Genomic DNA, 17,325 nt, shown 5'->3' on the forward strand with positions numbered 1-17,325 from the left:
TTAGCTGTGTCCAAAATCAGTATTACATGCAATGTAGGAAGCACTGAGGTAGTGGATGAGGGAGTGATTTCACACACAGCTCTTGTCTGTAACTCTGCCTGTAAGCTCGGGGAGGGTGTAGACAGCCATGTCTCCCCACATACGCAATCACTTATTTTCCCCTACTAGAAAAGAAGGTAATTTTCAGAGAAGTTTCTGTTTGGGCATCAAAAAACCAGACAAAAGTCAGCCATTGACCCAGATTTCCACAAAAGCTACTGCAGCTAACGTCAGAGCTCCCCATACCGGATACTGAAAAGTCAAAAATATAACAGGTAGATACTAGATACACATGGGGACCATGCACATGCGCGCGCACACACACACACACACACACACACACACACACACACACACACACACACACACACACACACACACGCTCTGTTTTGATGCTCTGGATCAGTCACACACTTTTAAGTATGAGTGATGATCTGCAAAGGCTATTATCTGACACAGGAAAAAGTCAATAATAATCTGATGATAACAAAATGAGGTTGAAGTAAGGGAGAAATTAAACAATGGATATACTATTAATTTAATTCTGAGCGCTGTGTTAGATTGGAACAGCTAAATATGTGCGGTAAGCCAACAGAGAGAGACAGCCTCATAAATCAGCATTAAAATGTCCAATCTTATTGGCCAGTTGTTCATTAGAGGCTCTTTTTTTCTCACAGTGCTGATTGATCAAGCGGGTCAGCGTGGCAGAGTGACACAGGTGGTGCTGAGTGAAGGTGATTAATGGCCCCTCGTCAAAACAGGTGCACTGAAAATGCTTGGAAATAGCGAGGGGCTCTTCTGGAATAGTAAATATATACTGGATGCATAACAGCTCCTCATGGTTTGCAGATGTGAACATTTGCAAAATCGTGACAGAGAGAGTGTACTACAAGTCATAATGCATAAACACCTGACTAAACAAGGTGTGTTAGGTACCAGGGTACAGTTTCCAAATCTGTTGAGAGACTATTTCTCCAATTTTATTTTTGCCAAAAACACCAGACAACACAACTTCTACTGGAAAGTTTTTCTGACAGGTTGTGGTGGCTTTTTTTATGCAGCATTTACTCAGAAACTCTTCTGTCTATTCAGCAGAAAATATGCACAGCAATGTAACAGCCAGGATGTCAGCTTCTGTTAATGTTGCTTTTGATAGTCTGACACCTATTAACTAGTAATTAACAAATTAATTTTCATTTAACAAAAAAAAAAAAAAAAAAAGCAAAATGAGGTGGAATACAAGAGGCCCCTCCTTTTAGTCCAGCACTGCATTGACTCAGTGGGCTTTAGCGCCACATTTCAAAGTGCTATCCATTTACAGGTGGTGAAATGTTGTAAATATCTTGTCTTTTATTAATTGTCTGTTAAATTTGCTGACAGACAGCTGGTGGAAACATACAGTGTCTCAAATGGCATACTTCTGTACTAAACACTTATATTTTGAGTGCACAAGTGCGCTAAGTGCGTTCAAGATGCATAGTACGGGAAAATGCAGTGTTTTACTGGAGCGCTCAAAACGGTCTAAAAGTTGAGAATGGAATGATGGACATATCTCACCCTAAACGGTCGCCATCTTTGTGACGTAGCTTCCACTACGTCACAAACTCTTCAGCTTCTGACATGATGGCTGGGGAGAACAAGGAGTCTGAGCTGGCTACAGTGAACACCGCCGCATTTACAGATTTAAGTTACATACGTTTTTTATAGTAATGTCGAATAGAAGCTGTCATTACTGTTTGTTGAGTCTGTAATGATTTGGTACTGTGAACAATAATGCGAGTGCTAATGTTAGCTTGCTAGCTAACATTAGTTTTGCTAGCTAGCTAACTAGGTCCTAGCTACGACTCCTAGCACGTTTTAATCAGCACTGATGTTGTGGCGTAAGTTTGGTTTAAGTGTGGGCTGAGATAGCGGTCAAATGTTGGCGGTAATGCTTCACCGTCTGTTTGCAATTTGCCGTTTGAAAAGAAGACGCAGAAGAAAAGGTGGTTAAAAAACAAAAGAAAGCTGTTGTCACTTTCGGAAAGTGCGTGATTTGAGACAACATTACTCTGCTGAAATTAGTGCACCACACATGAAGTACATAGGGTACTACATTGAAGTGTACGAACAGAAGTATGTGATTTGAGACACACTCATAGTCCCCACTGTCCACACTCTGGTCTCCACTGCTTAGCTAACGTTAGCCTTGGCCTGCACTGTGCACCATCTAGGTTGGATGGAGCTAGCTAGTGGTGCTGCTCATTCTGTGTTGCTGCAGAAACATGGTAACCATCCTCTGGTCTCCCCTGAGGTAGCCCTGGTGAGTACACCACTTCATTTTGAGCCGCAACACTTCTTTAGCATTGTTTACCATGTCAGCACCACTAGCCTTGCTTATGCTGCAAAAGGTGCTAACAGAGCTAACAGTAATGCTAAAGGAGTTTTGCGGCTCAATTCTTACTCACCAGGGTGACCTAGGGGTAAAACCAAAGGGTGGGCACAACATTTCCACAGCACTGATGCTTTAAAATGAACATGATCAGAATGGGCAAGCATGCCCTTTCTTATATTGCACAATGAATGAACATTTCATACATTGAAAAGTATTGTATTTCATGTCTCCATCTGCTGGTGGGCCATCACAATAAGAGTATGCATACATAATATGATTTTTAATTCCACTACAGAAGAGACTTGATGATCACTAAAATTAGGTAGGGAAAAAAGTGGATATATCAATATTGGTGTCCGTTATTAGCCAAATAAGTTGTTATATATCGGCATATTGGATATCAGCAAAAAATACAATATTGTGCATCCCTAATTAATAGTTAGCCACTGACATCCACGAGCCAGACCCTGTATCCGCCCCGTCACATTCACTCATACTGTGAGCAGGCAGTGGGCAAATTGTCTTGATATTAAACTCCAACAACAAGAAGACTCAGAGACAAAGCAGGATATGTTTCTAGCACTTGTAAACAGACTCTCTGTGGGGAAAACATTGATTAAAACACGGTGGATGACAAAATAACGGAAGCTCTGACAACACAACAGCCCTGCGGTAAATATCAATTTGAAAAAGGCTCATAATGTTGTGTTTTTGTTCAGACTGTAAGAGTTGTTGATTAAACTGTGGTCATTTTGAGGCAGTTTATGAGTCTTACAATCCATGTTGGTGAGGGACTACATGTTGTTCCTCTCTAGCAATAAGTGGCACGTTGTCATTTTCTGCCGCTTTATTACATAAAGTCACAATGTTTGAGATTTAAAGGGGCAGTTCACTCCAAAATCCTACCTGTGTGCTATTTATCAGCCTAGATTGTTTTGGTGTGAGTTGCCAAGTGTTGGAGATATCAGCCATAAAGTTGTCTACCTTCTCTTGAATACAAAGAACTCAATAACACTCAGCTTCTGGTGCTCAAACCACCAAAAAATACATTTGAAAAACTCAGCTGCAATGTCTATTTTCAGAAATCATGACCTGGAACTATTTGCTTTTTGGCAACTCACACCAAAACAATCTCAACTGATAAATAGCACTACAGGTAAGAGGTAAAATATGTGTTTTCCAGGGGATCCATAATTGTGCATATCTCACTGCCATGGCTGAATGGGATACTTAAATATAATGGAGCCATCATTAATGTTATTAGTTACACCTCTGCTTTTCCTGCTGGGATGAGTCAAAATGTCCCTTCATCTGGGACAACCTGGCCTCTTTCTGTCTCCGTAAGTTGTCTTAATTTGCCTCAAACAGTCAATTAAAAATGGTGATTGTCTGCTAAAGCTCAAAGGCATTCTCATTTCATATTCATCTTAACAAGATTCACTTTCAAAGTACTGAATTAAAGAACACTGCACACCACAGCCTCAAAAGTTAACCAGAGTTATGCATAAAAGTTTATTATTCGCAAGCCTTTTCTAGAGCTTTCAGCTATGTCACACACTCTTCTTCATCAGCAGCAAAGTGGATGGAATCATGACAGCTACTGTGCTCACATGTCAACTAGTCCATCACCATGACAACTGAGAAAACTCCATCCATAGGTATAGATTAGGGGTGTGTGTGCGATAATTAGAACATATGCCATAATTTTTTGCGCTCCATCTGCTAGACTTCACTCTCCTGCTGTATGTTAGACGGAGGTGTCGGCCACAATCTTACAATGGCAACAGTATACATAAGAATAGCCGCCACTTTGACCATTCTGCTAAGTCAATTCAAATGGGAATTTTCACTCTATTCTCCTTCTATGTCTCTGGTGCATCCTTACCTGAGCTGACGGCCTTTGCCAGTCGGCGCAGCCTCCTCTGGTGCGTCTTCCCTCTGTAGTGGATCTGGGCCTGGGCGCTAGAATTCAGCTGGATGTTGCACACCTGGCACATTGTGGCACTGCTGCTGCCTTGACGGCGCTCTCGTTTGGCCCTGTGCACTGCCACCACTCTTTTCTCCTCCTCATCTTCCTCCTCATCTTCCTCCTCTTGTCCCTCCTGACTCTTGGGAGGGGGGCTGCTGTCCAGCCAGTCGGGGCTCTTTGGACGCTTCATATCTGGAGAAAGAAAAAGGTGATTAATCAAAAGTGTTGATGATTCATGTAATGAATGGAAATAATCTAGTCCCTGTGAGACATTTCTTTCAAAATGTGTGTTGTTACAGTCTCCACAAGGGGGCAACAGAGCAGCATGGCTCCATTCAGAGCAGGGAAATGGTCTTTTTCTTTACTGGGATTCAAACTGCAGTTTTATGTGTACCATCATTACAATGCAAACCAAACAGAGATTTCATAGGCAGACAGGGTGCTTATCACTTGGTTTAATTGCCATAATTTGACCAGAGTGTTCACTGTCAGTATGTACACATTTACATACATCATCACATTAGAGGGCTCACATTAAGGGGACAGTACACCACGTCTTTTCTGGTATAACCCCGTCCCTCAGATATGCATTAGCTGAAAAGAAAGGCCTATCTCTGGCACACATCACAGCATTACAACAGAGACGTGTACAGTCTGTAGATAAGTATCTTGTTCCAGCTTCTCTCCATTTATCAGATAATAAAGCCAATTCCCAGGGTACACAAAGCAACATGTTTCTTTGTGTGAGCACACAGCCTTAATACCTGTAATGGCTGAGTGATTGCAGCAGACTGACAGCATAAATCCAGCCGCAGCCATGATGCGAGCTCTGCTGCGAATGTGGAAATGTCACCCAAAGTCTAACTGAATTCTTTGTTTTGGTGCCGTTCACATGATAATGGCATCAATTAAGCCCTCGTGGTGTTGGACATTTTATCCCCCCGCCTCGCTCAATACAAATCCGCCATCAAACGGAAACCATCACTTGTAAAAATCTTCTGAAAATTCAATTTGACTGGTGGAAAGATGAAAGTGGAAGGGAAATGTGTTCAGTAGAATTCATCAGCCTCCGACCAGCAACATGGACTTCAAAGCGGCAGCTCATCACCATCATTATTTGAATGATGTTATGCTACAGTGTGGCAGTGGATAGAGACATAAAAAACTACTGGTGATGGAATTAAACAAGGAGGTGTAAGAAAAAAAGACAAATTATGTTTGTGTACAACGACTGTAATATGCAACAGCAAATATGTTTTGAAGGACACAAGAAGCTGACTGGCTTATGTTTTCTAGTAACATAACTGGGACTGCTCTGTACTTTGAAAGTCCAGATTTTCAATCTGCCTCTGCGATGAGCCCAAGTTGATGTCTTCATATTGCTTTTTTGTCCATCCTGCCATCCAGAAGAAGAAATTCATTTTTCGGTTGATCGACTGATTTATGTAACCATGAAGCTTGAGGCCCAGACACACCAAACAGACATCAAAGAACTAGTGGTGACAAAGGCTGACTGTTGCATCACCTCACGTCACTTGTGTCTCAGCCAAAAAGTTGCACTTGAACACTCTACGAAGTCTTCAGGCAGCGGCCAACTAGCACGTTGCTCTGTACTTGCGTGAGAGGAAATAACTCTCTGTACCAGCAGGCGGCAGTAGTCTGTATTTGTCATTACAAAAGGGAAACCAGGAGACGAACAGGATGGATTCAGGACGCTAGTTAGCCACTTAGCACATTAACAACACAACCTGATATTAAAGAACAAATGATATTTGCCGTGCACCAGTGAACAATAACACAAACAACTACAGCCTCCCCACTTCCATTTCTCTTTTTGTTAACTGAGCTGAACTGCCAATCCCCCTTTTACACTGCCTCTTCAAGGTGGGAACTACATGCTGTTATGTCGCCTCGTCGTTCTGTATTTAAGGTACAATCTCTGAACTGCTAGCATCGAAGGTAATAACAGCACCAACAACATCTGTGTAAAAGGGACAACCGGCAGGACTGGACCATGGGCAGGACGGGTGTGACATTTTGATGACGTGTAGCGCCTGTGGCCCACAGAGAGAAATTTAAAAGTAACTAATAGCAGTTAGCAGCTAACTCAAAGAAGAAAAACAGCAGCCGAAAATGTCTGTAAATTGGGAAAACAATGAGGTCCAGGAGCTCCTTATCCTCTGAGCAGAGTACGGGATCAGCCGCCATGTAAGAGGGACAGTAAATTATTGTTATTGCCATGTTAATACCATTGTGATTGTTTAAAAAGTGCTGCCGACGAGCATGTTATATGTCACACTAGAGGCTGATGCTGCTGTGTTATGTCACGCCTGTCATGCCTCTTTTCATGGCTTTTCCAGGTTTTCCATTCCCGTGGGAAAGCTGGGCATGATACCACTATTGTTGGGTTCTGTGTAAAAACGCAAAGGCACCACAGAGAAGGGACTTGGTAGCTGCCCCATAGTACGATCTGTGTGTAAAAAGGTATCCTTCATCTCTTAGAGCACTTCAACATGCTGAATTCACAGAAAAAAGCCTGCATGGGACAACATGGGCCGACCAGTGCCAACGGTGAGGGACACACAGCAAAAACTACGGTGACAGACGCTCACCTACGGCCCAACACTGACTGATGGCCAACCGTTGGCTTGGTATGTCACGGTCCTTAGCATAAGTTCAGTCAGGAAGACTCTCTTTTCACTCTCATTCATTCACAAATTTCTCTGCTTCTCTCTCTGGGTTCTACTTTATCCGTTGATGGGCGTCACTCTAAATTCATCTCTCCAGATTTTGCCATGATAATCCAGAGCCAATCATATTGTTAATGTCAAACTTGTAAAAACTGTTTTCCCCTCTGCTGTTGTCAGTTGTCATTTAAGGACGAACAGATGTCGCTGTTTGATTAACTTCTTTGTCTATACATTGTAAGAAAATGGTGAAAAATGTCATTTTATTATACTGTTTCATCCACAACCCAAAGAGTTTACTGTCACAGAGACAAAAAGAACCCAGGAAAATATTCACATTTAACAAGCTGGAATCAGAGAATGTTGACTTTTGCTTTAATAAAAAATTACTCAAACCAATTAATCGATAATCAGATTAGTTGAATTAATAGTTGAAAACTAATCAATTAATCGAAATATCACTGGAGCTCTAGTGTACACAGGGTCTTTGATTTGATTGACCACACGCACCAATGAATGCAGGTACACGTTATTATTATTTTAAATATCACGATACATTGATTGTTTCCCTGCACAAATGAGTCAGAGGTCGTAGCATAAATACTTTGCTGCTCTCTGGCTGCCTGAATGAAAAAATGTGTCTCAGACAGCCGCTGGATCAGAGGTCAGACTTTAGTTCTTCCCTCTAAAGTCTTTTGTCCGTAAACGTTGTACCATCACAGAACAGTATTGATGTGTCGACAGCAGACAGGGTCAGTCAGAGGGAGGTGTGGGCTGTGGTTTGCATCGACATGGTCTCTGTATACAGGGATGAAGGAGTCGGTTTAGTCATCCTTTGAGGCTGTAAATTCTTGAGACACATAATGGTATTTATCTGTTTTGTCTCTTTTTTATGTGTTTTGGGATTATTGTAAGTCAGCTGCTGAAGTAACCCCATGATGTTTTTAAGATATTAATGTTGATTATCATGCACTTACCCCTTCAAAAAAAAACTGAGATTCAATGCCAGGATTTTTCTAGATTGATGAGATTTAAGTTAAAATTTACTGTACTAGAATTTTCAACCACATCTCTTGGTCTTTATTAGTGAATGAATTTGCTAAATTGTCATGCACTACCATTCTTAAGTTACATGATGACAATTATACAAACTCGATTTGCTGATGGAGACGGTGAGATGTGGTTGAAAGCTCTTAAAGCTAGTAAGTGAACCTTATTAAGATCATTTGTTTCAGGTATCAGGTAGAGAAACTCTGACACATGCTGCAGCCTAAAAATAAATGTACAGGAAATGTAACAGAATAATACAATGAACAAGTTAGCAGTAGAGTGCAGATCTCCACCAGGAGGCTGTGTGTCCCTCGAGCTGATTGAGCCCACTGTGGACAATTCTTGATTCAATTCTGATACGAATCACAGAGCAGATTGATTTTTTTCGTGCTAACAGACACTATATGTGAAATACAGATACAATATAATTATGAGGATAATTGTATTCTTAATAGCTAAGCCATATATTTTTGATCCATGTAATTCATAACTGGACTTTTAATGGTATTAACTAAAATTCAATAATCATCATTAAAATTTACAATTAAAATTTATGGTAGAATTACCTATATTGGGGGGAAAATTACCAAATTGATGAAATCTGCAAGACTTCAAAATCAGGCAGAAACACTCCTGGTGTGGTATGACACCTAGCGGAGGACAGAACAAAACCAGGATGCTGCTGCGCCTGGTGGATTGTCCCTTCTGGCTTCCTTACTGCATAGAATGTGGCAAAGAAAGCAATAACAGGGACTAATTCAATGGAATTGAATTAATCCGTACATGCTCTGGCTCAAAATGAGCCAAAACGTTTTTAATGGATGTTAGTTTTTGAGCCACGATGAAGGCCAAAATGTGACCTGCAACGGACGGTAAGGCTTGCTGTTTTTGGTCGAGCCAATTTCCAGAAAACTTGCAGCCCAAACCAGCCAGTTAAAGGAAATGGCGAGTCAGCAGTCAATGGTATACCACAGTCAATAAAACAGAATTTTCAATAACTGTATAACACCCCAACTATGAGAGGTCCTTGGGGCACCCAGTAGCTCAGTAGGTAGTGCCCCATGCACAAAGACAGTGTCATTGCCGTCCCCTCACATTTCGCACTTCAAACCTGTCCTGTCATGAAAGGCAAAAAGGCCCCAAAAAATAATTCAAAAAACATTAGATGTCCTTGAGCATACAGTCATATATGTGCACACAAAATATGTGGCTGATTGGTCCAGTAGTTTGCAAGATGCAGACAGATAAATACACACACAGGCACACACATGACCAAATGAATGATCCCCTCCAGGCTTACACCTACCAGATATAAATATATGAAACATTTTACACTCTGTTTTTAGTCTCGGCTAAACGTGAATACCTCTATCGAACCATATAGCAAGTGTTAAAATAGCTTGCCAGCACATACAGTGTGAAGTATTTGTGAATTTTGAAATGTAGATACTGCACTGATCCTGAGGCTTATCTGCCTTATGGGTCCATGTTTTTGGAGACATCGAGTCAAACGAAAATTGTCCCAGGTGCCATATGTTTATATATATATATATATATATATATATATATATATATATAAAAATTATTAATTTAGTAATATACTGGTTTGGTGATGTCTTAACAACAAACACAAAGAATAAAAATGATAGTGTTTTTATTCCAGGTCAATCACTGCTCAGCTGCTCCTGTTGGCTGATGTCTGACACAGCACACTGATGCCATTAGTTTAGGTGTAAACCCTCCATCACGCCAGAGCCACCCGAGCTGCTCCACTCACTCATCTTTATGTGGTCAGCTAAAGTTGGCACCTGACAGGCCAATTACAAAACAACTCTTAACAGGTTGCCGGCCGGCGGGCCAGCAGCTGCTGGTTTCTGCTGGCACTCTGTATCAAAGCCAGGGTCTCTCTGCCTGTCTGGCACCTGAGCGGGCAGCTGGGATAAGCCCAGTCCTCTGCTATGGACCAAATGGCTTAAGATACTAGAGCTCCAAAGAGAGAGCTGCGGCACCTGCAGCTGAGAGTGCATTTAGTTGTGAGTGGAAGCCCGTCACCACATGTATTGTAATATATTAACTTTTCATTTTCATCAGCGTCACATGTGACCACTACAGGATGCAATGCAAAGTACACATCCTTCAGTGTCACACAGGAAGCATTTCTTGCATTTTTTGTTTATAATGAACTCTTAAACTCACTTCACTTATACTTTCTATACAACTACAGAGGGAACAAGTGATTGGCAATGTGCAGGATTTTTGGTTCTTTCAGGCATCATAATGAACAAAGATGGTAATGTGATTTCATTGTGATCTGCAAGCAATCAGCAGCACTCACTCTTTTTTGTCAAAGGCGAACGAAAAAAAAATAACAGCAGAGTATATTTTTTTTCTAATCTTGTTACTGTGCCAAGTTCTCACATGAAAAACTGTTATCATCTCTAACATGAGTTGACTTGAGTGGTAAAAATAAAAGAAAATTAAAAAAAATGTTAATCAAGCTGATTAAATATTAAGACACATCAGCAAAAGGTTTGATGATAAATTACTGTCTCAATACTACAATTTATATATCACTAAATACATGTGAAATAGTGCATCATATCAAGCTCCCTAACAATTAGGAAAGGATAAAAGTTATGTTAGCTTATTTTAAGGAATTCCCACTATTAGTAAGAAGAATATACAGCACCATTCATAACAAACTGCAGGTTAGATTTCCAGCACTTCAACGATAAAGCTGTAACAACTACACTGTGCTGTAGGTGCTCCTGAGTCAAAGGCCAAGAGCAGGTGTATTTCACTTCTGTCAGTGCTGAAATGTCAATAAATGAAACTGAAATTGGACTTAGTGAGAACATAAAATTTAAAGTGAGAATGGGCAACAGGCACCATAAATCTTTCTTTATTGGTCAAGCACTTTCTGAAATGGCTGACGGTCATTCAATCTAAGTTATGTTTGTTTATTTTCACCTCAAAAACAGGAAATAATTCACCTCTGTGCAGGTGAGACTTGATAATAAAAAAAGAAGAATTCAACTGGACTGCATAAAAGAAACATTTATGTTAGCCGAATAAGGTAAAAACAAAACAAACTAGGAAAGTGCACCTGGTAGAGTGCAGGGGAATCTTGAAGGAATGAAAAATGAAGGTACGGACTAAATCCAAAAATGGTGTGTCCCAGCAAGCAATAGTCGTGATTTAAACGTATTGGCTATATTTAGCTCCGATTTAGTCTAGCTACATGTAACCCAAATCTAGCCGATTTAATTTTTAAATTGATTAAATATAATTTTCGCCATTGCAGATGGCTTGCGGTATGATATTAAAATCACGTATGGAGAGTCAACAGTAATTAAAATATGTTTATCTCCCATTTTTTGGACATGGTCTCTACATATAATTGATGACGTCTACACTTTGGCTATGGTTAGACGTCTACCAATTTTCACTGACAGCCCAAATTCAGCCGTGATTTAGCCTAGAAATCAGGTCTTCATGTAGATGGTTTTTTTAAACCAAAAAATGCTTGCTGGGGTGCCAAGGAAAAGAAAAAAAATCAACAATTTCTACAATCAAGCTTCCACTTCACCATCTACGTCACCAATTTCCCATCTCCAAAATGTTGGTAAGCATGGGTCAAAGTTTCTCCCATCAAGTCTGTTCTTTCAGGCCTCGTTTTGTGCGTATGCAATATTTATAAATGGGACGCCAGCTCTCCGCCAGGCAGCCAGGTGGCCAGTTTGGCTGATCATTGCCTTTTTCGCTGATGCGTTTCAGAAGCTTCCAGAGGCTAATAAAAATATGCGCCTTGTCTATTTTTGATACCATACCATAACTGGACTTTTAATAGTACTGACTTTGTTGGCAGGCTACAGCACAATGAAACAGGAAATAACAATAAACACAACTAAAACAGACAAAAAAACAGTTATCTACATATCCTGCCTACTTACTAACTTGTGATAGAAGCACAAATATTATGGAAAAAGTCTACAATATCTGACAGGCAAAATGCTCCTGGTGCGGCACAGTGTTGTGTGGAGGATAGAACAAAACCGAGTGGCAGTCTGACTACGGAGAACTGCGGCCAGTGCAATTGTCCCTCCTGACTCCCTTACAATCAAGATGTCGGTGAAGATAACAAAAACTAGGACTAACTCATCCCGTAATGTGCCTAAATTTAGTGGATCATAACTTATGTATGGATTTAATCTGCATATGCTCCAGTAATTGAATTCAATTAAATTCCTTTAATTGTCCTTGTAAATAAATACAACAAAAGTCAATGCACAGAATAAAACGGAACTCATTATAGAAGTAATAAATAAATGGCGATAAGATATCATTCGTTCATACTCTAAGCACACACACACACACTGCACACACGCATGCACACAGGCACACACAAGCAGTGCCAACATATGACGTGAAAATAAAATAAGTTAAAATTATTGCACATAAAATAAATAAATGAATAAGTTACTGCACATGATGCTAGTATAATAAATATTACTGGCTGTCTGATTTCAGTGCAGCATCCAATGTGGTAATGGCAATCATCACTGCAACCATCAAAGATCCTTGGGCATACAGTCATAAACGTCCACACAAAATGTTAGGCTAATTGGCCCAATAGTTTGCTAGATTAACTGCAGACAGACAGATACTCACTAACACACATACACAAACACACCCCAAATGCATTTCCCCCTCTAGGCTTACCCCTGGCAGAGATAATACGGTAAATATGTCAAAGGATAAATTACTGTTATGTGCTCATTAGAAATATGATCTAATGATATTACCAGTGAAAGATGCACAAAAATGTACAGTGAGTGTACATGTCACTCAAAAGAGAATTTGGTTTGCACTCTGCTACAACAGTATCACATGTAAATCACAATGGCTTGCACATAGTCTCTTGAACATCTTTTCTGACGTACAGTACAGCAGTATGAGTTACTTACTGGTTGTACAATCCATGCAGGAGACATTAGCTCAGTCGGCAGACCCTATGGTTAGAGATGAATCCCAGCGAGCTGACAGTACGATCTCCATGTGTCATGGAACTATGACACAGAGAGCTCTAGGAGGAGCTCAAGCGCCAGACACTCAAAAACTTTATTTGCTGTGCTGTCCTTTCACTAGTGACGCTATCTGGCCTCAGCAGCTCTTTAAATACCGGCACTCCTCTCTGTCTGTTGGTCCATGACGAGGGAAGACGGCATCAAAGCCAAGAATATAAGGTAAAGGTCATAATCACTGCTTTATGTGCTCTCTGTCTCTGACCTGATGCCCCTTATAAGGTTGAAATCATAAACAAATCAGCAAGACCTGAGGTAAGCACGAGACAACTTCTGATTCATAGTTTTGTAATGTAATGTTTTGATGATTTTATGATCGTCTTTATCTGACTTTGAGGTCTTAAAGACACAAACAGAGAGCGGTGACCATCTTAAAGCTTCAGCATCTTAAACTTATTGCAACTTATTTAGTGCAATTATTTAGTGCAATTATCACGACTCTGCAGAGTAGAGAGAGTCCAAAATATTCAGCAGTATGACATCCTGCATTTGCATCTCGTTAGAGGATTCCAAATGATTCGTGTCCACAGCTGAGACCTCAGATATAAAACTTCACCTGCCTGTAAGTCTCATCTCTTTGTGTAGCACTTCCAACTTTCCCTGCCAACCGCGTTCTCCACATCTTTGCTTTATGGCCTGAGACAGCTGCATGGAAATGACCTGTCAATTTCATAAACTACTCTATCAAGGGACTCACTTGTAGTTACAGGGTAATGGTCTCCACATGGATGCCTACATAAATGAGGAATCATTCATTTTGCTGCTTGACATGTATATGGTTCTTTGCCAATCTCCGGCTGAGCCCATTAATATTAGATAGGACTGTCAAAACTATATGTAAGGCACAGTTCAAGTGTCCGACTGAGAAAAGGGTTGGTTCACTTATTTGGTAGCACTCATTAGGACATCATGTGCAAAAAAGGAAGGGACCTTATTTCAAGGTAGTCTTTAAAGGCTGTGCACGTTAGGGTTGGGTACCACACTCAGTGCTTTTAGGGTGCTTTCAGACCTAGACTTGTCTTGCTCTGGTCTGAATCAGGGACTAGTTTTGTTACCAAGTTGTATAATTGCCTAGAGTTGGTTTGTGTTCTCACGGCAGCATTTACAAGTGAACCAGATCAAATCCCTTGTGCGAGAAAGCTGCTCTTGATTGGTCAGAATTTCCATGTGGGAAAAATCCAGGAAGTAAACAAAACGTTGAAGAAGAGTACACTTACAAGATAAATGTGACACTTTCTAATGTCACAATGGAGGGACAACTACGCAGGTTGATTTTAGCGCTGCTCATCGTGGACTATATTGCTGTCATTGTTCATTTTAGTTAAACCATACAGTTTGAAAACGAGGCGCGGCTCCAACTAGAAAACAATGTTTTGATGCATTGGATGTGCTGAATGTGCATATTAAGGCAGTACAGGAGGAGGTGCACATTAATAATCCTCCAGGACTGCAACATGCTCATGTTTAACCCAAACAATGTGTCATGTGACTGCAGTTGGTTCGGATCGAGGTCGGAACACGTTCTCACCACAAACGAACCGCACCAGAGTTCATTTGAAACCAGACCGAGACCACCTCTTCAAGAAGGTCTTGGTCTGGTTGTTTTGGTGTGCACCTGAGTGCAATTGCTGTGTTCACACCTGCCCAGACGAATCATACTTAGGGGGCAAATGAACCTGAGTTCAATTGAACTGAACCAAAGCATCCTTAGAGTACAAACCAAATTAGCGAGTACCGATTTGTGCTACATATATCTGTGACAAATGTCAGTACCTGAGAGCACATCTGGGTAGAATGCTAGGTTTAGACAAGAGGTATAAGTGCCCTAAAGACTAGAAGACAACCATGGCGCTCGGAGGCTGGCAACGGAGCTCCACAGAGCCACCAGCTTGAACTTCAGACAGGATATGAAAAAGCAAAGCTGGGGTGCTGCCATTGACTTTCCAGTAAGCAAAAACTACCGCTGCAGCGCCTATCTGCCACAACCAGCATCTGGTTTGTTTTTTCTGTATTATTCTAGTAATGGCTTAGTATCACTGCTACACACACACACACACACACACACACACAAGCAGACAGACTGAGACAAAAGCTCTATGTGTGATTATTAAAGAGCAGAGGAGCAGAATTGCTTTTTAGTCTACCATGCCACCCCTGCAGCTTGTTAAAAAATTAAATCTTTGTTATTACAGAGAAAATAAAGTACTGTAAAAAGGTACCGTAGGCTACCATAGTCCAGGTACCAGAACCAGTACTGGTATTGGTTCAAATGTGAACAGCATCTAACATTTACTCCCATGTCCTCCTGAGAAGAGCTCTAATCACCCAAAACTAAATTAAATCACTATGTGGATGTACGGGACCTTTAATGTATTTTAGCCATGCTAACAGCATGCTAACATGCTAAACTACATTATAAACAAGGTAAACATTATACCCCACTGAACATGTTAGCGTTGTCACTGTGAGCATGTTAGTGTGCTCTCATTAGCCTTTAGCGCAACGCACCACTGTACAGCCTAACAGAGCTACTAGCATGACTGTAAAGTCTTATGCTGTGTCTTAAATCCGATACTTCTGTACTTAAACCTGCTATTTTGAGTGCATAAGTGCGTTCACACTAATAAGCACATCATAATTACAATTTTTTCAGTATTTTTACTTTTTTGAAAATATATTTATAAAGCGATCAAATAACAATACAACATTTGTTTTATGACTATGCATTCAGAGATAGTATTAACGGTATAATAAATAAAAATAAACTTACAAAGACTATTTAAACCCTTGAGAAAACTGTTACTGGTAAAAAAATATTAAGTAGGGAGAAATAAACAAATTAATCAAAATGAATTAGAACAAAACTTACAAATTTAAAAAAAGGAAGAAAAAACACTTTTACATGCATATGAAAATAAATAAACGGGTAAATAGTTAGAAATAAAAAGCAGTAATAACAAGTACCGCTTCTCAAATCAAATTTTTTCTTGTACCTCGATACATAATCAAACATGTTGGCTCATCACTTTCCATAAGTGGGCATTGGCCATGTTTAAGACATACCCTTTAAAAAATATGTGCACCATGCAGGTGGGTACATCATGTACACAGTGTACTTCATGCATTTTCACTGACTTAAGTATCCAATTTGAGACACAGCATGAGGCTACATACTGTACCTGTAGTCTAATCCATTAGTCTTTAAGTCTTATGCTATGGTTAAGAGTAGCTGTGATAGTGTGTAAAATTATCAAGTAAAGAAAATAAGAAATGACAGCCACTCTACCTAAAGTTGAGTCTTCATCAGTGTTTCCATAAAGGTCTTCTTAATGCTAATCTAAGAGGCTAACAGTCCAACCAGGTGGGCACTGAGCTGACAGGCAGCTATAAAACTGGCAACCTGTTCAGCGCGTTTCCTCCAAGCTGCTCTCCCCATCTGTACGACGTGCCGCCTGCATTGATGTGCTCCGGTTTCACACCAGGGGCAAATTTGTTTATCACTGAGCTTTGACAAATGAGGGGAAGAAAAGCTTTGGCACTGCGAAGTGTAAAGAAGTTATTTGGAATAAAACACTATTAGAGTTTTTCTCCAGGAACAAACGTCTGTATGAAACTGTTGCAGAATGAACAGCCACTCTATAAAAATTGAAGAGCTTTCATTTTGACTTATGCTCAATTTTACAAAAAGATCCATTACATTAATCTAATGATACAACCACTTGCTAGCATGTGGCTCATTGTCCTGTCCTATATCATCTCAAGGGGACTCAACACAGCTCTTCTCTATATTTAGCTACACATGACTCCCTGTAACTGTATATATATATTCCACTATAAAGCCTTTGTGGCTAAAAATGTTTGTTTTTGTTCCCCAGCTGTACGCTCTGCCCATTTGTCTCCACGCAGCCTGTTGACTCCACAATAAAACACACAGCTACAAGGCAGCCTAAGAATACATTTCAGAGAACCAAGTCCTCTGTTTAGACCGGCCTTAAAGAATTAAGATGGAACAGATCCACCGCCCCTCCAGGCTTTCTGCTCTGCAATCTAGCAACCTTCCTGGAACGACACGGTCTAATCCAGATGTGTTAAGAGGTGGAACACGGCCTTTAGCATTTATAT

General features: G+C 40.4%; 1 protein-coding gene across 2 annotated transcripts in view; it reads right to left on the minus strand.

The window, feature by feature from the left end:
* Positions 1–17,325, minus strand: part of LOC117259098 (zinc finger protein 385B-like) — a 136,175-nt gene that overhangs the window by 81,474 nt on the left and 37,376 nt on the right. For both annotated transcript variants that reach the window (XM_033630321.2, XM_033630320.2), the window contains exon 2: positions 4,299–4,574. In XM_033630321.2, the coding sequence (XP_033486212.1) occupies positions 4,299–4,574 (276 nt within the window). The remainder of the gene's footprint in view (positions 1–4,298; positions 4,575–17,325) is intronic.

Source organism: Epinephelus lanceolatus, chromosome 21, assembly GCF_041903045.1.
Source record: "Epinephelus lanceolatus isolate andai-2023 chromosome 21, ASM4190304v1, whole genome shotgun sequence".
In the NCBI taxonomy this organism is placed as follows: domain Eukaryota; kingdom Metazoa; phylum Chordata; class Actinopteri; order Perciformes; family Serranidae; genus Epinephelus; species Epinephelus lanceolatus.